Below are 23,423 nucleotides of genomic sequence, written 5' to 3'. Positions count from 1 at the left end.
TTCCGAGCTTTGCAACACTCGAGTATTAAGAATCAATACAAAAAAAAAGTTAATGCAACTGTTTATTCGTAGTTGTTTCTTTTCAACATACAATGCGCAACATTTTTAACTAAACTAAACTTTTGTTGCATCTCTTTTTTCAATAGATTCCATAACCCAATCGGCTTTTATCAACGTAAAAAGGCAACACTTGTTTGTTTTAATACACAAACAACTGCTCCCACACCGACAGCACTCGCTAGCCGTGATCGTCTAGTGGTTAGGACCCTACGTTGTGGCCGTAGTAACCCAGGTTCGAATCCTGGTCACGGCAGTGTCGCATCAATGCAACACTGTCACGGAAGAGTGCTTTTTTGTCAAAAATCCCCGCTTTACTTTCTTATAATCAAATTCTTTTTCTAATATACTTTCACTTCATCCGTTCACCTCGTTGATTTCAATGTTTTTTTTTATAACAGCAGCATCCAATTATCATGAATGGTTACTCTTTTCTGGTACCAATAATGAGATTACACCACTACAACGATGCGACACCAAACAAACCGCTGTCAAACATGTGCTGTATCTCAGCTTCAGAACATAAACAAACGCCTACTTTGTTTGACTAGTCATGAAGGAAAGCAGAAAACGCAGAAGATCGAGGCGCGATAGCTCGTCTTCATCATCGTCCTCCAGCAGGGATACTAGTAGCAGCTCCAGCGACAGCAGTTCCCGCTCCAGCTCCTCCAGCCGTAGTAGCAGCACCGAGCGTAAACGCAGAAAAAAGCAGCTCAAGAAAAAACTGGCCAAACAGCAGAAAAAAGAAGCGAAAGCCAAAAAGAAGGCCCTTCGCAAGGAAAAAAAAGCCAAACGGAAGCAGGAGAAGTTAGCAAGCAAACTAGCGAAACGGCAGCTGAAGGAACAGCGGAAGAAGGAAAAACACTCCAAGAAAGATGAACCCGTCGCTCCAGAACAGGCAACGGTGGCCAGTGGTGCTGGTCTGCTGGACTGCGGCATACCGCTAGATTTGATGAATCGCAAAGCAATGGCTCCGGAAACACGGGAAGAGTATGAGGCACGCCAATCGATTCTGCGACGAGTGGTCGATCCAGAAACCGGGCGTACGAGGCTAATTAAGGGCGACGGTGAAATCATCGAAGAATGCGTAACCCGCGACCGGCACAAGGAGATTAACCGCCAGGCGACGGCTGGCGATGGGGCAGAGTTTCAGCGCAAAACACTTGGTCGAAATGTGCGATAAACAACACAACTACGAACAATGTTGCCAATAAATCTGGATTCGATTGATAGTGACCGGATTTATAATAAAAAAAAAAACAACCTTGCTGTCATTTTCTCCCAACTTCTGTTTGACATTTTTAGCGAGCGCAGGTGTGTGTGCGATTTTGAATCACAACCAACACACACAGCAAAAACTACACTGCTGTCACAGGAGATAGGATGGAAAAAGATGCTGCGTGAACGAACACAGAAGCGTCGTGAAAAATGCAGACATAAAGTGTAGCTTAAGAAACGAAGGTTGAAGGACAATGTGAAAGGATCGTTTAGTTCTGCTTTCGTAATTTAGGAATATAGCTTCGCTAGGCACAGATTGTTAGGGTTTCGTAATTACTGCCAGGTGAGTGGTTATTGCCAATGTTTCCTAGCTAGCACTATAAGCTATTGATTACCGGTCAACAGGAATTGTGAGACGTATCTCTCAGCTTGAACTTATGACCGGAAGAGGTGTCCTTCAGAAATGTTGCGCGTAATGTTGGGTTTTGTTTAGCTGCCTCGCTGCATAGCATAGCAACGGACAACAAATCTGGTTTTGTCGGGGGTTGAACATCACACATCAAGATGAATCTGGCGACAGAGCAGGCACCAGAAGAACCGGTCGTCGACGACGATCCGGTGGATGTGTAAGTATCAGCATTAATCTGCTTCAAAAAGACTTGCCACTCGTCCGCCACGTCTGTTACTATCTGCCAAATGATGATTCGTTTCAGGCCGAATAAAAATCCCGAGACGTACTGCCGGTTTTGTTTCTCGGAGAATGAAATTGAACCTCTGTTTTCGTCGAGCGGTACACAAGCAAGTGCAGAACTGCTGCAACGAATATACGAATGTATAGGCATAAAGCTGACAAAGAAAGATTACTGCCCCAGCAGCATTTGCTGGTCGTGTACGCTCACCATGGAGGAGTTCCAGTGTTTTCGCACACGGTGCTTGAAATTCGACGCACTCGTACGAAACCTGCGGCCGACGGTGAAATCGGAACCAAGCTACGGAACCACTACACCAACCGAATTTTCGCAACGAGAGCAAAAAGCTGCCGTCAAACAGCAGTCCGCGGCAATCGTTGCCCAACAGGGTAAGAGTGGTGGTAGCGCCACAGCTTCGTCCGATGAGCGGAAATTTAAATGCCAGTTCTGTCCACGAAGTTTCAAGCATAAAATGTATCTGGACCAGCATCTTTGGAAACATCGGGACAGGATCGGGCAGGAGGCAGTAGTTGGCACAAAAAAGTCGCACATCAACGGCAACGGCAGCTCAGCAGCCGGTGTAAAAACCGAACCGGTTCGCACTGTTACAGCGCCAGCACCCAACACCAACACCTCCACGAGCGCCACAGTAGATCGCCCGATTAGTTGTGAATATTGTCCACGGAAGTTTACGCGCCGGATGTACTACATGCAACATCTTCGTCGACATAAACCAGACGAGCGGTTGTTCCGTTGCCGACATTGTCCACGCAGCTTCACGTCACAGATGAGACGGACGGGACACGAGCGTAAGATACATGGCTATCCGACCAATTCGAAACCGGAGGAAAAGGATACCTTCTCCTGTCCCAAGTGTTCCAGAGTGTTTAAACATCGCTCGTCACTGCGTATGCATATGCTGAACCATGACGGTCAGCTGCCGTACGGTTGCGACATATGCAATTGCCGCTTTTACAGCGTAAGCTATCTGGCCCTGCACAAAAAGCGCTACCACGGACCGAACGCAGCCCGATCCATGGCGAACGGTACCTCCATTCCATGTCACTACTGTTCGCGTTGGTTTTTGCGCGAGTGTGATCGCTCGAGCCACATCAAACAGATGCATGCGGATATGCACGCGAGCAAGGAATCGGCGGCAGGGTTTAATCAACTGCTCGAAGATTGCCCCCCGGCTGATAGTGAGGGGCTTACCGATCCGGAAATACTGCCACCAAACGTGCACGAACCGATGATGGTGATCAAGGAGGAGGAACCGGACGCGAATGAATCTGCTGCACCGACTGCGACACCGAGTGCCACTAACGATCCGAGTGCGTTTCAGTTCTACTGTTACTCCTGTGCGATGCCGTTTGACACGGAGGATATGTACTCGGAGCATTTAGATGATCAACATCCGTTTGGTGGCGAACAGCTGATGGATCAGCTGGAAGCGTCCTCCACGATGGAGCAGGAAGCGAACCTATTCAAGTGCCCGTTTTGTCCGAAAACGTTCACGCGTAAGTGGAGCATGACGCAACACATTCCATCGCACATGACAAAGAAAGGGTACCAGTGCGAATATTGTCCTGCCATCTTCACGCGTAACGAATACCTGCGGACGCACCGGAAACGTAAACATCCGACCCTACCCGAGACCGGTGCGTACAAATGCAGTTACTGTCCACGGTTGTTCCACAAGGCGCGGTACAAGAAAGTGCACGAGCGGATCGCACATATAAAGAAGGGCGACACGCTACCGGAAGGAGATGAAACGGAGAGTGAACTCGCGGCAATTAACAGCACGGTTGACAAGATGGATGAGAGCAGTAGTAGCATGGCGCATGAACTACTTTCACGAGCGTCAGACAGTTTCGACCAAACGTCTAACGATGCGCACAGTGTGATTTCAAACCAGAATTATGCGGATCTGGAAGCATCAGCACGGCTTGCTATAATACTAGAACCCTTACCGGAACACGTATTGGAAGAATATCGATGGCAATTAGAGGCCTACGCCAGTATACCTCCAGAAGCGATAAAGCAGGAATTGATAGAAGCACCAGTGGAGAATGAGAATTTCGTGGACAATGATTATTATGAAGTTGATGACGACATCGATGGTGATGATGATGATATGGATGACTTGGCAAGCAATACCGCCGCTTCGTTTAATCAGGACGGTTCGAACGATTCGACGAAACAGCAGCTATTAAAAAGAAAACGAAGCAAATTCGGCATCACTTTGCATCCGTGTCCGCACTGTACGAAGCTGTTCAAATCACGTACTGCGCTGCGATCGCACGCACTTTACCACAGTGGCGAATTGCCGCACCGGTGTGATGAGTGTGGCGTGCAGTTTATGCGCTACAATCAGCTCGAGTACCATAAGACCAAATATCATGGTGCCAATAGTGCGACAATGGCGGCCCGTTACAGCTGTGACTTCTGTCCGCGTATTTTTCTACGCAAGCAGGATCGTACCACCCACCAGCTGATGGTACATGCGCGCGATCAGGCCGAAGCTATCGATGCGTCGCCCGCGCAAGCGATGATGAAAAAATCCAAACGGAAGGACTATGTATGCAGGGTGTGCGATGCGGACTTTGATAAGTATCGACGGTGCCTGCGACACATCACGGTGCATCATCCAACGGCCGATGGTGGACCGGAATGTAAACCGATCAAACTGTGCCACTGCAGCATATGTTCGGGCATTTACAAGAAAAGCGAGGATTGGCATGAGCACCTGACCGAACATCCGAGTGTGCGGCCGCATCATTGTGAGCAGTGTATCCGGAGGCGAAGGAAAGCGTCCAGCCGGAAACAGGTCCATCGATGCTCGTACTGCCCGAAAGCGTTCGAACACAAACCGAACCTGGCGTCGCATCTGCGCATACACAAGCAGCAGCTAAGGTTTCCCTGTGGCGAGTGTGGCGTAATGTACGATCGGTACCGTGATCTGATGACGCATCAGAGTCGATACCACTCGGAGAATCCTGCCGATGCGATAGGCCGGGAACCGCTGCAAAGGTGTAACTTTTGTCCGCGCGTCTTCACGCGTTTGCGCGATGTAAAATATCATCAGGAGCAGGTGCACGCGGATCAAGTTATACCCCCGGACAATGTGGAGGATAATATTGAACCGAACGACGAACCGGAGGAGGATGATGATCTAGAGACGTTCGGTTTCGGTCCCGAGATGTTTCCTGAGACCAACCTGCATGAAGTACTGACCACAATGCAACAGCCGATAAAACCTGATCCTGATCTTGACCTTACATCACCGTAAGATTGTGCTTTCTATTGTAAAGTGTGCTATCGTAAAAATAATATCGTAATAATAATTTAACGCAATCCCATTGATTTATTCCGCTAATAACAAACGTTGGTAGCGCCATTCACGGCCAGTCTATACCGCCACAGGTAACCCAAAACGTGGCGAATAGAAACTACCATTAGAAATAGTGTTCGTTTTATGAAAACCGTTTGACTCGGTGCGTGATGCACCATTCTACAGTTTTGAACAGAATATTAGTTCCATTTTCTGTGTACACGTAAGCAGTACTCAATAAGACTTCATAAGAACTATTGCCGTACGACAAACTACCGCGTTTCGTTCGAAGCAGTTAGTGTGCAGTACGTACATATATCGGCATATTTTTGCATTCATTGATATTATTAGGAATATACCAATAAAAATGGCACACCGAGAACAAGATGGTTTTTTCATAAGAGTTGGAATAACCTTACTTTGTACCAATTATGCTATTACTCACATTTTCTCGAATTGCTGCAGTTAAATTTGACAATTTCACTATCCGTACTCATCCATTGTTTCCACATGTTCCACGAAACGGCTGTAGCCGGAGTCCGTTATTCAGTGATTAGAAGCTTTCTTGAAGAACTTGAAAAAGTAAAACACTAGAATTTTCAGCCCCTCACATTTTTTTTCGATTTTCCCATAGTAAAACACTTCGCACTGCCTAAACGATATATACACTGCTCCTTTCTATAACGATATTCTCATTCGGCATTTCTTGGTCTGAAGTTGTTCGTTCTAAACGTTCACTCGGGAATACAATCGCGATTAATGCATGTGTCCACTGCCGCACTATTTACCGTGTAATTATAGCATAACCGTTTCATTTGACAGTTGCTAAATTCGTTTGTGTCAGAAACATATGGAAAACGAAGAAGAACTTAAATTTAAATGAATATATTGAAAGGAATTTAATTAGTTTATACTGTTAGGGTATTAATGTTTGTATATTTACACAAAACGTTTTGATTGTTCCTAAAGTATGCAATTTTTCCCATTTATTTTCAAAATCCCCTTGCTACCTGTGGCCACAGCTTAAAAACAGTAAAAAAAAGTTGATTTGTTCTGTCAATAGTCCCGATACATGTGGCCACAGCTCGACTGAAACAGAAGATGGACTGAGATAGTGCAGTGGGAAATTGTAAAAACATTTGTGGCATTGGAAAGTTTTCGAACGCTGCGATGGAAAACACTCGCGTATAGTTTGTGCAGTTCTCTTGTTTGTTTATAATTTTCTCATAATTTCAGTTCACTTGGTGCATTGGTTCAAATCCTTTGTTGTATGCGGCTGTGGTTCACTTCGGGGTAGGGTTTAAGCCCAATGGTGACTACGTTCGCCACTTGCTTCCGGTCGGATGTCGGAACTGGCGGAACGTTTGTTTTTCCCCGTTTTGTACAATCAATCTAGTTAAAGCGAACCATCGTTAGCATAAAGGTTGCCGTTGCTTAACCCCTACCGTATTGAGGTGACGTTGACCGTACCGAAATATGATAGCAGAACAAAGATTGCCTGCTGCGTGTGTGTACAATCTCTGGAAGAGCGACTTCGTCCCGGTAGAGCTGTACCGGGGTATAGCTACGGATGCAAATTGGTTTTCCTATATAGCACCATCATCTGGCAAATTGTTTGTCACCCGTTTAAGCTGTGAAAAATAACCACAAACAAGCTTTTAAAAAATACGCACGCACCGGAGAGAGCGAGAGGTATACGACGTAATCCTGTAACGACAAACTTAACGTAACGCGAAACAATGGATGTGGCCAATCTGTTCGACGACCTCGAGTCCAACAACATGGATCGGGTCGACGAGGTGAAGCGCAAATTTCAGGAGATATTTTCTTCCAGTAAGTATAGCCGATTTTTTTTCGCGAGAAGGGTTTTACCTTAAACCCCAGACAAGTGCATGATCGAATCCAACATTAGCATGTTTGTTTGCTTTTTATCATTAGTATTGGTAATCGTAACGAATTCATTACAATGCAAAAACATTGCACCACTTGCGATATAAAATTTAACAGCAATTAAAAAACATGGTTGTAGTGTAAGTTTGATGAAGAGTTCCGTTTGTTTATTTTTAGCCAAAGAATCCTGGCTTGCCTGTAACATGATGGAATACTTTGCTCATACGTCATCGATACGGATCGTGGAAATTCTTGTGAAGGTACAGCAACCCCACGATAAGCACATATTCGATCGACTGTCCGAGTGGATACGTGGCGGGACATCGAAAACGTTGGCACTCACCCTATTCGGTCACATCATTCAAAAGCGCCCGCTTTGGCTGTACAAGGTCGGTGCGCACCAGCTGGTAAAGGACGTACTAAAGCTGTCCAAGGTGGAGAAAGACATCACCTCCTTGATTAACGCAGTCCTGTGCATCATCGATCTCCTGCCCGTGATTCCACTGGCAATGGGTAGCTTCGTGCAGGATTTGTTCGATGTGTTTAATTATCTCGCCACGTGGAACCAAAACGAATCGCACTTGCCCGAGTATCAGTTGATACATCTACAATTCGGACTGTACGAACTGTTCACCCGGCTGTACGGCATGTATCCGTGCAATTTTGTGGCCTTCCTCAAGCATGAATATTCGGCGGCCGGACGTCAGGCCGTGTTTCAGCACACTATCAAACCGCTGCTCGATACGGTTAAGATCCATCCGCGGCTCGTACTATCCGACAAGGAAAGTGAGACGAGCCAGCAGCGTTGGAAAAATATGGAACCGCACGATGTGGTGAACGAGTGTGCCCGAATGTCGCTCGAGTATCCGGAACCGCAGGAAAGCTCACAGGCACAGCTGTTGGCAGTGAATGGGGCCGGTGGTAACGAATGTCCGTGCTACATGACACCGATTAAACCGTACGAATATACGGCCGGCGGTGGTACGTCCGATGCGTTCGAACTACCATGGAAGGCGAACGTAAACTTCTTCAATACGCTATCACTCGACCAACAGTTGTGTACGATCACGGCACAAAATTCGTTCTGGTCGCCCAATAGCACCCTTATGCAGCCAACGCCACCACCCACAACGGGCACTGTACCGCACACACCAATTCCTACCCCGAGCTATACGATTCCAACTGTGCCGGCTCCACAACCACCGGCAGCGGATGGTGCGTCGCCTCCGGAAGCAGCTGTTGAGGCAACGCCCGAAACAACACCCATGAAAGATACCAAACCCACTGGAAGTAACCGGCCTTACCCTACATCGGTGAAACCGCAGACGGCCCGAGCTATCTGGACGCCATCACAACCGGCATCGCCGATTAAGAAGGATGCGGGGCAGTCCCACTTTAGCTACGAATATCCACTAGCGGTGGTCACATCGAAAAAGTTGCTTCAAGTGGTGAGCGATCGGAATCAGTCGTTGCTGCAATTGTCCGACACGGGTACCACCACTACGACTACCACAATGACAACGGTAGCCTCTGCAACATCGACCACGAGCAATAGCGTACCGTCCAGTCCGCTTCCTATCGATCAGCAATCGGTTCCACTGTCCGCAACGGTAGTGCCAGCACCGACAGCCTCCCGCAATGAGTCACCCATGGTGCAGATCCAACCGGCCTTACTACGCCCCAGTGATCTGAGCCAAGAAGATCAGGAGGTAAACGATATTAACAGTCCGCACATGCATCACTCGCAATCACTGCCGGTCGGAACGGCCGTCCCGATACGCGATCTGTGTGCGGACGAAGATCAAGACCAAGGCGAAGGTTCGCCGTGTTCTGCCGGAGGGCTACACTTTAAAAACTCCCAGTCGGTCATCAACTACACCCGCCGACGGCTGCACAGTCATTGTTTGGTGGATTCGAACGATCCGTACTACAGTACCGGTACGTCACCGGCGGATACGAGCGGAAACTTTATCCGCAATGGTGGCACCATGGCTTCGCAGCTCGTCACGGTTGGGCCGCGGTTGAGTGGTGCCGGTGCTAACCAGCAACTCCAAATACCGGAACCGATGGCAGTGTATAATCGTCATCCGGTAGCTGGACAGGAGCAGCACCATCATTACTATCATCAGTGCCACCATCACATACATCTGCATCATCAGCAGCATCAACACCACCACCATCATCTTGTCGGCCCGGGGGGATCATTGTTTACGGCCCATCAGCGCCGCCATTCGTTGCCAGATCTGAAACATTATGCGCTCAAGGTGAATCCGAAGCTATTGCTCGATTCTGTTTCGATCGTGAAACAGCGCCAGCTCGGCCAGCACCCAACACACCGTGCTGGCGAAACGACCAACGGTGGCGGGAACAGTGCGTCATCCTCGGAGGGAGTTGGTAGCAACGCTGACAGTAGTCCATCGGAAGAAGAAGCCATCTCGGCAGCGACCCATTTCCACACCAAACAGGAACAACGATCGAGCGAGCAGCTCGCTCGGAATCAGGAGCTGTTTCGGCAGTTACGCAACAATTTAACGACCGTCGCAACTCCAAGTAGCTACTTTCAGCATCAACGGGTGCATCATCAGCATCATCCCAATCAACACCACCAACACCAGCAGCCGGGCAATTCGTTTGCACTCACACGATCGCGCATCGATCGTCAAGCGGACGTTGACACGGTGATGACTCCGGTTCCACCACACGCGACCATCTCGACGGCAACGCAAACGATTATCAGCTGGCCGCAGCCTTACGAGCAAATATTCTACGGCATCCTGCAAGAAGAATTGCGCTTTAAGAACAGCATTTCCCAGCTGCAGCACGATCAGCAGATACAGAAGGCGGCTGCAAACGGTGGTCGGTTGGATCCGTACGCACTCCTAGATCAGTACATAGAAACGTGCGCAAAGACACGGGCCACCATAGCCGAAAATGGTAATCGTACGAGCCTGCCTGAATCTTACTATCATGACCACATACGGCTGTTGCATCTGCAGCTGCAGTACGAGCGCCACCGGCGGGAGATACATGCCGAGCGAAACCGTCGACTGCTCGGCAAGAGCCGTAAGATTCGTGCGCTCGAGCAGAACAATGAAGCGCTCAAGGATCAGGTGGCACGATTAACGCGCGAGATCGCTTCATTGAATGCGGAGCTTAGTACGGTGCGCCGTAAAACCAACACCGAGTTGAAGGAAGTGTCGCTGGAATGTGTTCGTTGGAAGGAATCCCTGTACCAGGAACAGGAACGATCCAAAGAACTACAGCTGAAGATTGAAGCATTGCAGGTGGTGATCAAGGATGAGTCCGCTCAACGACGCGAGGTTAATCTGCTGTTGGAGAACGCCCAGGGTGATCTGTTTGATTTGCGCAACGAGCTGCGGAAGGCTATCGGCAAGGCGGAACTCGGACAACAGTACCGCGAAGAGCTGACGCGGCTACAGTCCGAGCTGATAATGATGGGTGAGGTGCAGCTGCGCTTTAAGGAGAAGCTGATCGAGCTGGAGCGGTTGCGGGCGCGCGAAGCAGAAATCGCACTCATGAAGGCAAATTACCACGAAGAATGGAAAGGTGCGAAGAATGTAGTGAGGACGTGTGAGCGAATACTAATAATTGTTTCCGTTTTTCATAGACCTCAAGTTTGCATTGCAACAAAAGTCGACCCAACTTGATACGGCCAAGGAGCGCCAGGCAGAGCTGGAGCAACAGCTCATCAAGCGCGAGGAAACAATCACGCTACAGAAACGTACGCTGAAAACGGTGAAGGAAGAGTACCAGGAAAAATTCAAGGTAGGAAAACGCCAACCCGTGGGGTGTTGGAATAAAATTTGACGGGTTTTGAAAATTGTTGTTTAACTTACCTTATTACGCCAGGCACTGGAAAACAAATACGAAGCACAAAAGGCAATCGTAATTCGGATGGAAGACACAATAGAGGAGCTGCGCGTAAACAGTTGCGTCGCAAAGTCCCCCGATTCCGATCGTACTGGTAAGTCGCGCTGTTCAGCCACCGTTTGTATGCATGTAAACGAACCTCTTTTCCGCATTACTTTCAGACGCCGTCGGTTCACTCGATCACACGTCACCACTTTCGATTTCGCTAGCATCCAGCGAGGGTCTTTCGGAAATTCGTAATCTGTCCGCGCTTGTGGCACAAAATTCTGCCGGTCTCGGTGCGCAACTCTCCGGCGGGAGCAATACCTTGGCCAGTATGGGCAACAACAGTAGCATGATGGGTACAGCCGAACTTGACTCGAACCTGCCCACACCGACATCGGCAGGCCAGTATGGTCCGGGTGGTGCTATGCCCGATCCATAACAGCACTCTTCGGATGCACGTACATGGCGTACATTGCTAGTTGGGTGTCACGCCTTGAAAGGAGAATATATTTGGATACGATGATCTATAAAAGGCCACGACCTGAAGGAAGAAATGTGTGTGCCAGCCACCTGTGCCCGCGATGTTATCACTTGTTACTTGTCTTTCGTTTTGTTTGTTATTGTTTCACGAAATGATTCAATTCAATGTTGTTTTTTTGCTATGCTTGTATTCTTTCGGTGATTTCTAATGTTTGCAAAACGGTGCATGATTAGTTCATTCGCGGTCCGTTGTTTTGCAATAATTAATTTTTACCTTTGTATCTAGCTTGAGTTGTTTTGTGATAAATGCGTCTTAGAGCGATACAAAATTGAAGGTGGAATTGAAAACCACACTCACACACACATAATTCTGAAATGTTTAAATTTAAACACTACAGTAGCTGCAGCTACTGCACTGGCTTTTCGGAAGCCCATTTAGGATATCCATTCGCCTCAGAATACGCCAAAGTCAAGCGAAAAATGTGTAATCGGATGAAGATGGCGCAACACAGGAAGTAAAGAACGAGCTATCTATATAAATAACTATAAATATGTATATTACGAAATGCATCATAACGGCAACAACACCGATCTTTGTCGATTGCATGGCATTGGAAGCAGAACACAATGCTCACACACAAACACTGATGAGTGTGTGTGTGCGTGTTTATGAGTAAGGAAATTCCTACTTGAGACTGTAATTTGTGAATTCTCGAACACCGAAAAGCGTTGTTAGGTACATACATAAAAATGAAAATTCGACACGAAATCGTTTCAGGCTCACAACCACACACACACTACTGAAGTTATAATGGAACAGTTTAGCAAAACGATATTGCGTGTGTGTTGCGAGCGTGTAGCGATAACGCGATGATAATAAATGCAACAAATTATCTAATTAAATACAGGTGTGCTTGTGTGTGTTTTGTATTTAGAAATGTTGGCTGTTGCGATATCCGGTGGAGTTCAAAAGAAAGATTGAAAATATTTATTTTCATACGTAGTAATTTTCGCATGAGTACTTATACGTTGGCCAAAGTTCATTACACGCGAGGACTCAAGGACTTCAAACGTGAATACGTGACTTGACTGCAGGACATGATAATATGATATTCTGAAGATATGGCTGTTCGATTCAAAAACTTTAAAATCGAAATCCATCTTTTATGCATTTAAAACCGTTTTTTTCCATACATTATCAATTTTAATTTTTTCAAACATATTACTATCCGAACGATAACAGGTAAATTATTGCAGATTAAGAGAACATAATCATATTTTTCTAATTCCGATTGCGTGGACTCAACAATGTCCGCCGATCAGCAAGTTTCCATCAGAAGTATCACACTGTTCCTGATATACCGGCTGTGGAGTTGTCCAATATGGGCCAACACATTATTCGTTATTGCCGAATAAAATCACGTGTTTACCCCCTTAAATGTATTAATGTTATCTTACGCATGATTTTTCCGCGATTTTTGTTTAAATCATGTTTGGAATAATCATTGCAAGCATCTCCAAAAAAGATAGAATTGAAAAAATATAATTCTATTGTAGTAATACCGACACCAATTCACCTAAATCCAATAGTGCGGACAGCATAACAAGATCACGTTGCGCATCTTTCTGTGGTGGAATCTTTAATAGCCACGAAGGAATGCGGAGCAAGTTAAGGGGAAACAGTTCGATGAACCGGACAACTTTCCCACCATTTGCGAAATCATCTGCGACCTGCAGGTACGCCCAATTTTGTCCACACTCGATGTGAGATGGCACATATATGGAACGTAAAAAAAAAATGGAACCGCCACTGCGAAAGAATGCGAACTTGACGGAATTGGCACAGTGGATGCACTTTGACGCATCGTGTCGAATTTGAAAGTGCATGTAGTAGCATACATACGCCGTGTGACGCCTTGGCGTGCAGTCTATTGCAGATTAAATGGATTCGAGATGCCTGGCATCTGAGAGTACAAGTGTCTTATTAAAAGTGTGGAATGTGATACAAAATAAAAACATGCAGAAAATAATGATAAAGCATATTTTTTGGACTGGCTGATTAAGTCGTTAAAGTAATGTCTCTGTTAGCTCTTACTGCATCCTCTTCTGATGTTTCATAGCACGATATGCACGGTGGATCATTCATCAATAACACATTTCCCAACAATGATGAATAACACATAACACATTCCCCAAATTTGTGCATGTTCGAACGAAGCTGAGATTAGGTTAAGAAACACTTGACTTTTGTTTGGAGTCATTTTTTTAAGTCCGAAAACAACACCTTCAGTCCAAATGCCTTCTCCCACAATGAACAAAATTCTCAAGCATTGTGTTTTGTTTTGCAGGAAATGCTTCACATTCTTGACCGTTCAATGAATCCTGCCCGACAAGGCGCTTATGAAAGTTGCACTGCACCTCATTCGGGCGCAACTCCGGAAAAGGAAAACAAGTTAGTAAATGTAGCTTGTGGATTGAGAAGAAAACGAGAGTAACGAAAGCGCACAACAGAAGCGAACGAAGATGATGATGAGGCTAAGGCATTTTATGGCTGGCAGTCAATTATGTATTGGACTGGATGAAGCAGTTAACGTTTGATTTACGATTGGTTTAACCAATTGGACTGATATGTTTTAATTTTAAAGTTCCATTATTTGAGCAACGATAGAGTCACTCAAAATCGTTTGCAAAATCGTTTATTACTGTGATGGCTTCATACCGTTCTTTACATAGTACGAGCTTTAGACGTTTTTTTTCTTTATTATCACTTCATTATGCGGCCCCGTTCGTAATGGCGCACTGGTGTGGAGCAACATTTTGCAAATGCTAATTTAAGAGTCTTAACTTTTAACCGCCGGAAGGGAAACAGTTAGCTACGAAACGACCAGCAAACGAATGGTACAAAAAAAAACCCTATTAAAGCATTATGCATTAATATCAATCAAACGCTGGCCCGTGAGAAGAGTTCAAACGCGACAACGACAGCTATTGACACAACGCGACGTAACATTCAACGCAGTACACCGGCTAATAATACTCCATCCGGCATGCGGCGCCGCTACCACCCTGCAGCTTGTTGCAACCCTCCACGATCTAACAACACCATTAGCACGCGGTGCCAACTGATAATGGTTTGCATGATTTGATAAATCGAGTCGACCATCAGTAAGTATCATAATTTGTCCGGTAATTAAATTAAAACAACCTTCTCTCAACACACATACACACACCCGAAGGAACCAACCCACCCTGCTTAGGTTTGCCGGATTGCGATACGATCACCGTTTGCGATCGGTGTGGTGATCAATGTTGCTGATCATGTTACCCGGGCTGTACAGTGCTGGATAAAAAAATGTGTGTTGCTTCCACTGTGAAGTCAGGGAGTATTTTTTTGTTATTCAATCCATTCAATTCCTATCTAAAACCTGAGCAAAGGTTGTTTTTGCGATAATTCTGTGACAACAATGCAATCGATGTGTTTATTCTGTCGTTTTCCGGTTACAAATCTTATGTTTTAATCACCATTAGACAATTATCCTTCTGACTTGTGCACATTATTGAGACCGCAACATTGAAGCTAGACATTGAACATTGATCAATATGTTTCCTTTATTTTCCAATAACTTTCCTGTCATCGTACGTAGGAGAGTTTGGTTGTTGTCGAATCACGCACTGACAACATTTTGGAAAAATAACAGATTGTTGATGAAGATTTTGTTTATTAAGGAAAAACTTGCACTATATACTGCACCCTTCATAATTTATACACACTAAAAAGTGCATGTCAAAACCACAAAATGGAAAATTTTCATTGGGCATTTTAACCGATCGTTTGCCGATCGGTTGATTGCTAATTTTCCAAAACGGGAGATCAATTTGCACATGGCACTCATTTGCACTAAACTCAATTAGTGCGATTATACGATTGCGCGCAAGGGCAATAAATGTTTGCTACCTACTGTAGCCTAGTCATTATCTGCCATTAAACAACTAGACGAACCCCCAACCGGCGTAAATGTTTACTTTGATAGCACCAGCGCGCGCGCGGAAGCACGGTTGCTGTCCAGCCAACAACCCAGCTGCTCGCCGGTGCTGCTCAAATCCGGTTGGCGTCGGGTACGCCTCACATCTTCCCAAACCATTTGCCTATCGCACACCGTACAGACCTTGAGCAGGCATCCGGCAAGGTGTCCCCCTAGAACCGTGTGTCACTTTGCATAATGCTGCATCCCCGGGTTCGGGACGGGGTAGCCGGTGTTCCCGGGAGACTGTTTATGCAGCTGCTCGAACTCGCACTGTGCACGGGTGCATGGTAAAAGGTGCCATCAGCTAATTTTATGGTCTGTATTAGTACCCTTTACTACATTACATTTCAAAATCTTATCGGGTGTCGATCGGGTGCAGGTTATAGGTGCCGGCACCAATTTCTAGCAGCCCATTTGCGCCGTAACCATTCTGTGCCTGTGAAGAAATTTCAAACGTGTCTTCACATAAAACGCTTGCTATTTTGGGTGGTGGGTTGCAGCGACCTGCTGAACTTGTTGTACGGCAAACCCATTACCCTTGCAGAGGCCGGAACGGTTTCACCCCGTATTCTCCACATCCGGTAGTTCAAGGACTGATAAGTTAAGTGTAAGACGTTAGAAAGACGGTGCAATGTAACAATGGGAGCTACTGGAACAAATATAAATGAATGGTACGCACTGTCCAGCTTCAATAGTGTACTGGGTGACTGGGTTGCTGGAAGGTTCGTCGCTTCTGTTGAAGTCTTTCGTCTCGGAAATGGTACATCCGACGAGATTGCTGCTGTGCACGCTGGTGTTATCGCTCGTGGCCACTCAATGGTCACCCGTTGCCGCGTTTGACGACTTTCTGGTGAGTGGTTGCAGCATATCATCATCCGCTGGCAAGTGTTGACAAATTTTTCACTAACTCCACTCCCTATCCATTTGGGTTCTCTTTGCTCGGGCACAAAAGGATGACATTTTCTCGATTTTCTTCGATTCGGAAAGCGAAAGTGAGTCGGCAGAACCGATTCAGGTTAACGGGAAGCACGGCATCATTAATGTTACGTGCGACAACTGCACGCTGACGATCAATTGTCCGAATTGCAACAGCATGTCGACGGTGGGTGGAATGATGACGGCTGCACCGAACGTTAACGCTACAATGACAGCCACCCCCCCTGTTTCGTTGGCAACTACAAATGTAATTACAACTACAAATGCAGATCCAGATCCAGCTGCAACAACACTGTCAACTGAAGGCTCTGGCGGAGGGACCCTTTTTTGAATAATTCTACTCATTTGTACAATGGAATCGAATACCATACAATAAAATTCATACCACCGAGGATAAGTTTTGCTTACTATCCATTCTCCAGTGGTCTGTTATTGTCAATAGAATGACACCAAACGGCCCCGCCCGTCGAGTTCTTTTAGGTCGTTCACATGGACCGAAGGAGGCGCCATAGACTTAATCTGAAATAGAGTGACGGTGTTGATACATCTGCCAGAACGGCAGTAATATTAAATGGACAGACGATGGTGATCCTACTGGACTACCCCACATACTTATTTTAGCGTCGTACTGGTAAGAATGTTCACGCAACCATAAAAAAGGTGCAAACACTTTATGTTGTACAAAGATGCTGTTAACTCGTTCAACCAACCGTTATCGATGCACAGAACAGAAGGTCACCCAAGTATTGAAGATTAATTTAAACACCCTCTGCACTGTAATGCAAGATCGATTAGCACCGCAGTCAAAATGCTTCGATGAACGCGTTGGCGTAAGTTTCTGTGTGCAGCGTGTGCGTATAATAACCGCTTTGGACGCATTAATTTGTGTTTCCTAATGATGATGACGTACGTTCGTGGTGCATAAAGCTCGCCTTTTTAAACTTGTTTCACAAAGTAAATTGTAAACGAATACAAATAAACGTATTGAGAATGATTGAGTGGTGCAAGTACCGCATGGCATGGTCAACTAGTACGTACGGTCATTCGCCTACCGAGTGTTCTTGCTTCTCGTAAAACCCGAATAAGATGCAATTGGGCACGTTTTGCGCACCAACACAGCCATCTGGAAATCATGCTAGATTTTGCCCATTATTGTAAATACAATAAGTTTATCACCCTATAATGATGCTATCAAAAAAACAATTATAGGTAAACATGATATTATTCCTTAGACTTTCGGCTTAAGAGCAACGCTTAAGAGCAACACAACATTACAGGCGGACCTCGTGAAACGCTATTGGGAAAAATCCGGGAAAAATCCACGTATCTTGAGTCTGCACGTAAGTCGAATCCGGGATTAAAATCGTTCATACTTCAAAGTTCCATAGATGATTTCTCGCTCTGCACAATATTTAATCAGCAATTTAGGAGACTTTTCGAATGAAAACATCATAACAAGTGTTTATATGACAACGGAAGCTATTTTTAACAAATTTTTCACCTTTATGCTTAGATTTTGTACTACAAACTAACTTAGCTGTCAAATTTCCATTTATTGTTTGAAGTTTAATCTGCATGAAATTTAGTTTAGTTGTTATTGTAACAAAATGTTGCACTGAGCTGGAATAAGGAATTCAACAAAGCAGAGTTGATTTAACTGAACATCAACACTTCGATCAACATCAAGTCGTTAGTATTATTCGGTCAATCATAGTTATGGTTTAGTACAGCCATGATTAAACGTCAATCAACTGATGAAAGAAAATGTTGTGTTGTGTTTACCACAAAACACACAAAATGGTCTACTACCATTGCTGTAGAAAGCAAAAACAGGATGGAAAACCATTTGCGCCTAATGTACTAAGCCCATCTGTTGCGTCCAGCAACGATGCCCTTTTTTCGTCTTCAAGGAAAGAAAAAAAAACTAATCGTTTTTTTGGTAACACACATGTATTCTAGCGATTGAAACATTCACTGTTGCTTCCGTTCGAAAAGCAGGCCCGACGCCTCTTCGCACGCACTTATATAACACTCCTCTGCTCACTCCTGGATTCATCCGATCCGCACGAGGATCGACCGATACGTATGAATGTCCCTAGCCTGACAGATCGTTTCGCCGTTTCGCCGTTTCGCCCAACGTTTTCGCCACGCTGTCAAACGTTAAACTGCTATTTGTAAGCGTAACACCATCTGTGTTTCGTTAGTAACCCAACGCATGCTAGTAACAGCTTTAACCGCTCTTAAAGATACATAATGTTTGCGTGGCAGAAGAAAAATCTCAATAACCAAACTAATTATTTGTTTGCTACAAAACCAATCGAACCAACATGTAATATCGCTCTTTGACAAGTAACGACTGCCACTAATAATGCCCGTTCGGTTTGCTATGAGCATCATAATAACGTTAGATATTATTGCCTCGCTCGATTAAGACGTTAACGAATCTCATCCGACGGCTAACAATTTTGATGATACGTTTTAACCTGCACACGCATGTCTATCTAATCTGAAGCCACGGGCAGTTGTACATTAGCGCCAGCTTACACGATTACTAGCTCTAGTGGGCAGCCACAAGCCAAACCCACATCCCAACCGACCATTTCGTTACCACCCTCCAGCTTCCTGCCACATTAATCACTCGCTTATGCGATAAAGCGATTCGCATCCTCTTGCGTTGCATGTTTTATTGACGATAGCAAAACGAGTCCGCGAGCAGTACCGTCGCCCCTTTTACCCTTTTGCCGCTCCCGCACCCAAGCCCGTACACAAAGTGCCGACATGGAATGCGACGATTACACACCTTCTCGTATATGGAAGGAAGGAAAAATGGAACTGCGGCAAGCGTGTTGGAGCACGAAAAAAAACCCCCCGCAAACAGAAGTATAGCAAACACAACAAACAAAAAGTACCCACAACTATTGCACCTAACGGCATCGGTCTTCGGCATTGCTCGCGAAGAACGTACGTGCAGTTCAAGAATGGAGTAGTACATGGAACAAAACGAAGTTGCTGAAGAAACAAGAGAAAAACGCACCACAACGAAACGGGAACAAAAAATAAAAACTCGTCAGCCTTCTCATCATATCAAAAAGCCGAGACACATAAAATGCGACGTTAAACGCAATCGGGCCGGTAGAACGTGTACCCCGCGACGACCCCGTGGGGACCCTCGTACCGGTTCGCTGGCCAACTGGAGTTTGTAACCCCTTTTTTTCTGCAATAATATTGTGTTGTTCCATTGCACATCGAATAATCAAAACATGTTGTCGTATGGAAACCTCGCGCTAATGGTTGGAAATGTTCAGTGTGAGTTCATTAGGTCGAGATGTTAACGTAAAGTTACACGATTCGATCAGGTGACTGAGTGGTCAATTAAGGGAGTAGTGTACATTCGGCAAGTTGAAATGACGGTCAGTTGTTGGATCTTTGGATCTTGGATTTGAACAACTCTTTGGAATGTTTGCTGTATCTTAAACTTCATTCGAAGTTCATGAGACACTTCTTTCGACATTGTCGTAATGCTCTGAACAAGCACTCCAAATGTTATATTTGTATAAAGTTCTATGCTGAGACGACTATATAGAACCTATATACCAGTACCAGTAGTTAAAGTACTCACCTACACCTCTGAGACATGGGATTTGTCCAAAACAGAAGAAAACCCTCTCAGCCACGATCGAGAGGATGATGCTCAGGAGGATTTTTGACCCCGTATATGTGGAAGGACAATGGAGGAGCCGCTACAATGACGAGCTCTATGAGCTCTACGGCGAACTTACTGTCGTACTATTAGACACGCCAGGCTCCAGTGTCACAAAAATAAAACAAATGTGTATGCTCTGTAATACATTCAAAGTTTTTTTATTAAATATCTGCAAGTAGTTCTGGTCTAAATAAGAGAATTTTCCACTTTACTAAACTAAACCTTTGTCAGTGGCTTTGTCGCACAGCTCTGTTTCCTCTCGTGCTTTAAACCCAAACCACACATTCCAATCAAATGTCGGAATATGCCACTGTAGGCAGTAGCGATCATTTTCCGATCCGCGGCCCGAAGATGCAACGTGAAAGACACCGGTGATAAATGTGTTGCTTGCATGTCAATCGTTGAGAAAATCCACATTTTGCAGCACTTCCCGCGCGGAACGGTGGAGGGTTGTTCGTGCGGTCGCTTAGAATCCGGTCCACGCCGGTGATCATCCTTACCCGATAACCCGTACGATTGTGCGACGCTCCAGAGCACATGAATGTATGTCTTTATCAGGCATTACAAATTAACAGAGTTTATCAATTAAAGCCTCGTTAGCAGTGGAGTGGGGTGTTTGTGGCAAATGACATACGTTTTGTTGGCCCCGTGTGCCATTCGATGCCTCCTGTTTTCGCTGCGAAATGTGATACCACGCACGGAGTCGGAGTCGGTCTGTCAAGCCGCAGAAGATATGCTGCCGGTACCACCCACCCATTCGACCGTTAACCCTCCCTTTTAGCGGCCAGCCTTAGCTTGCTTGATCCAGGACGTATCTGCGGCTCGACTCAGCCGGATTGGTCGCGATCGTACGTCATCTTTCTGCAAAATCAAGGGTGTTTTCGAGCATAAAAAGAAGGCACACAGCTTTAATGGCATAAAAATCCGGTATCCATTGCGCCTGCTCTCGTGCCATTAATCGTGTCGACCAGTTCGTAACCACCGGTGTGCCTTTCTTAACCGGCGTGCAGTTCCGAAGACGAGACACTGCAGGCTACTCGTTCGTCCGAGACCGCACACCACTCGTATCAATTTGCCCTCCGGTAAGGCGTTCGATGTAGTTATGTAAATGTCCCCACGGCAAATTACAACGTGATCCCATTAATTGAGGTAATGGAGATTGGGTTTCATGAAATGATAACTTAATTAAATGCTAACCGGTTCGTTCCGCTTGGCTCGGGTCCATTGCAGGACACTATTCGATGTGCAGAATCGAAAGGATGAGACCAATTCTTTTTTTTTTCGTTTTTGGGCTCACTATTGAAACATTGTTGCCCGTGAAACCTTACATGTTTTCAATTCCCTGGGTAGTACATGCGCACAAGCACCATCTCACACCTGTCAACCTGTAAGTAAGTAGTTGGTTCCGCAGTAACAAATGGCAGTCCTTCTTTTCGAAGCAATAAACAACAAGAAGGCCCAAACAACCTTAACCTCTTTAGGTTAACTTCATGCGGGTACACTTCGTTTGTTGCAGTCGTAAACCTCGGCAACTTCCGACGATGTAACAGTTCAATGTATATAAATCTAAGCGACGCGGCGACACATGCAACTACTCACGTACTGGGTTTCGAGTTGCGCACAAAGCTCATACCATTGTGATGGGTAGAAGACGGGCAATGTTAAAGCTAGCTAGGATTTGGTGGACCATATCCTTCATTCCCATTTCCACCACTGGTGCAGTGAATTGGTTCAACATAGCGCTCGGCTTGAAGGTAAGATTAATGTGTCGTTGGAAAATGAATTAAAAATTACTAATTTTACTTTGTCCTTCGATTATGCATACTCAGTTTAGTTGGCGGCTCCTAGTGGATTTAATGGTACATAAAGAATTCAACGCACAATACAACAGCAGCTCGATCAATCAAGACGCCAATAGTACGGGAAATGTATCTCTTTTAGGTTTAATGTTAAAGCTTGATGGGGGTCAAGCGCAGCAGTAGAATACAGCGTTAATGGTGGTTAGTGTGTAGTTCAACAACGCAATAAAGCTGTATCTTACTATGGAAGTATAAGTTGTCGCATAGTGGGCGGTCCCACAGTATCGTGCCTCGGCCCAGGGTCCAATACACCGATGGCCGTGTATCGAATCTCAGTTAAACCGACTCTTCCGAGTAGCAAAAATGAACCAAATTGCCAGTAGTTTATAATTGAGCCATCGTGTATTTATGTCCTTGACGGTCGACTATCCCCTTCCTTTCGAAATAATTGAAGAATATCCTTCATTTGAGGTTTGCCAACAGTGTTCTGTCCGTGAAAGATCAAGTACATTGTGAGGGTTGACAAGATATTCTTTAATGACTCCTCTACCAGACTATCTCTGCCAGAGTTATCTCCAGGTATTAAGGAACGAAGCCAGGATGGAGCAAAATATGTCATCCTATGTTTATCTGATTCATATTGATGTAGGCGGCCACTTCCGAAAGACCTTTTGTGTTCTTATAATATATTTATAAAAGTCCTGAAGGATAGAACAATTTCTTTTCACCGCTCGTCAAACTTCTGGCACATGATGAGGGAGTCTTCAACTCAACACTCGTGTCCGCAAAGCACTACGCCACTTTCCACTGGCGAGTGGGTCTCGTCATCCGTTATAAACGCGAGATACCACTTCATCGAAAAGATAGTTTTATCTGAAATTTAGCTATACTTTCTTTTGGAAAGGGTAATTTGTGCTACGTATGCTATGCAGATCTCGGATTGACACTTTCCCATAGCGATGTTTCTAATTTTCCCTGCTACTTCCTCTTGTCCCGGTAGCTGGAACAGGAGGAACGGTTACTCTGACCTCGATCTTCAACCTTCAGCTTTTGCTTGATGACTGCAGTTGAAGTACCGGCCTAGGTTACTAACCGATGCTCTGGCCTTTCTCCAGAAGTGAGAGGATAAAATAATCGCCACATCGGCTATGAATGGAAAGATACTTCATTGCATAGTGGCATTTGGAAGTCCAGATTTGAACCCAGGTCGGACGTGTTGCTAAGTTCTTCTATTTAACAGACCCTTAAATTGATCGTTAAACACCGGATATGCGAAACGCAGAGAAAGATAATGATCATGTTCTGGGCTAATGCATGCAAACCAATAATGGTTATGACATAACGGAGAAAATCCTGGTATAAATCTGTAACGATTAGAAAGAAAAAAAAATTGTAACATTACAAAAAAAAAACAAACCT

The 23,423-nt window shown here is 45.4% G+C and overlaps 4 protein-coding genes and 1 non-coding gene across 5 annotated transcripts; all 5 read left to right on the top strand.

Annotated features, from left to right (window-relative positions):
- Positions 1-241: 241 nt before the first annotated feature.
- On the top strand, positions 242-313 carry Trnah-gug (transfer RNA histidin (anticodon GUG)). The gene has a single exon. It is a non-coding gene; the product is annotated as a tRNA-His (tRNA).
- A 297-nt stretch (positions 314-610) lies between these two features.
- On the top strand, positions 611-1,240 carry LOC128708863 (ADP-ribosylation factor-like protein 6-interacting protein 4). Its single transcript, XM_053803842.1, has one exon. It carries the CDS (start codon positions 611-613, stop codon positions 1,238-1,240), a length of 630 nt encoding a protein of 209 aa, XP_053659817.1.
- Positions 1,241-1,839: 599 nt separating this feature from the next.
- LOC128717142 (zinc finger protein Xfin-like) lies at positions 1,840-5,253 on the top strand. The gene is made up of 2 exons (XM_053811414.1): positions 1,840-1,901; positions 1,989-5,253. Exons 1-2 carry the CDS (start codon positions 1,840-1,842, stop codon positions 5,251-5,253), a joined length of 3,327 nt encoding a protein of 1,108 aa, XP_053667389.1.
- Positions 5,254-7,034: 1,781 nt separating this feature from the next.
- Positions 7,035-11,500, top strand: LOC128707040 (hamartin). Its single transcript, XM_053801986.1, has 5 exons — positions 7,035-7,128; positions 7,363-10,752; positions 10,814-10,971; positions 11,056-11,170; positions 11,238-11,500. The coding sequence occupies exons 1-5, from the start codon at positions 7,035-7,037 to the stop codon at positions 11,498-11,500; spliced, it is 4,020 nt and encodes a 1,339-aa protein (XP_053657961.1).
- Positions 11,501-16,323: 4,823 nt separating this feature from the next.
- On the top strand, positions 16,324-23,031 carry LOC128717126 (uncharacterized). The gene is made up of 3 exons (XM_053811413.1): positions 16,324-16,416; positions 16,519-16,749; positions 23,005-23,031. The coding sequence occupies exons 1-3, from the start codon at positions 16,324-16,326 to the stop codon at positions 23,029-23,031; spliced, it is 351 nt and encodes a 116-aa protein (XP_053667388.1).
- The last annotated feature ends 392 nt before the right edge of the window (positions 23,032-23,423 follow it).

This window comes from Anopheles marshallii, chromosome 2 (assembly GCF_943734725.1).
Source record: "Anopheles marshallii chromosome 2, idAnoMarsDA_429_01, whole genome shotgun sequence".
NCBI lineage: Eukaryota > Metazoa > Arthropoda > Insecta > Diptera > Culicidae > Anopheles > Anopheles marshallii.
This window is presented reverse-complemented; position numbering and strand designations above follow the sequence as displayed.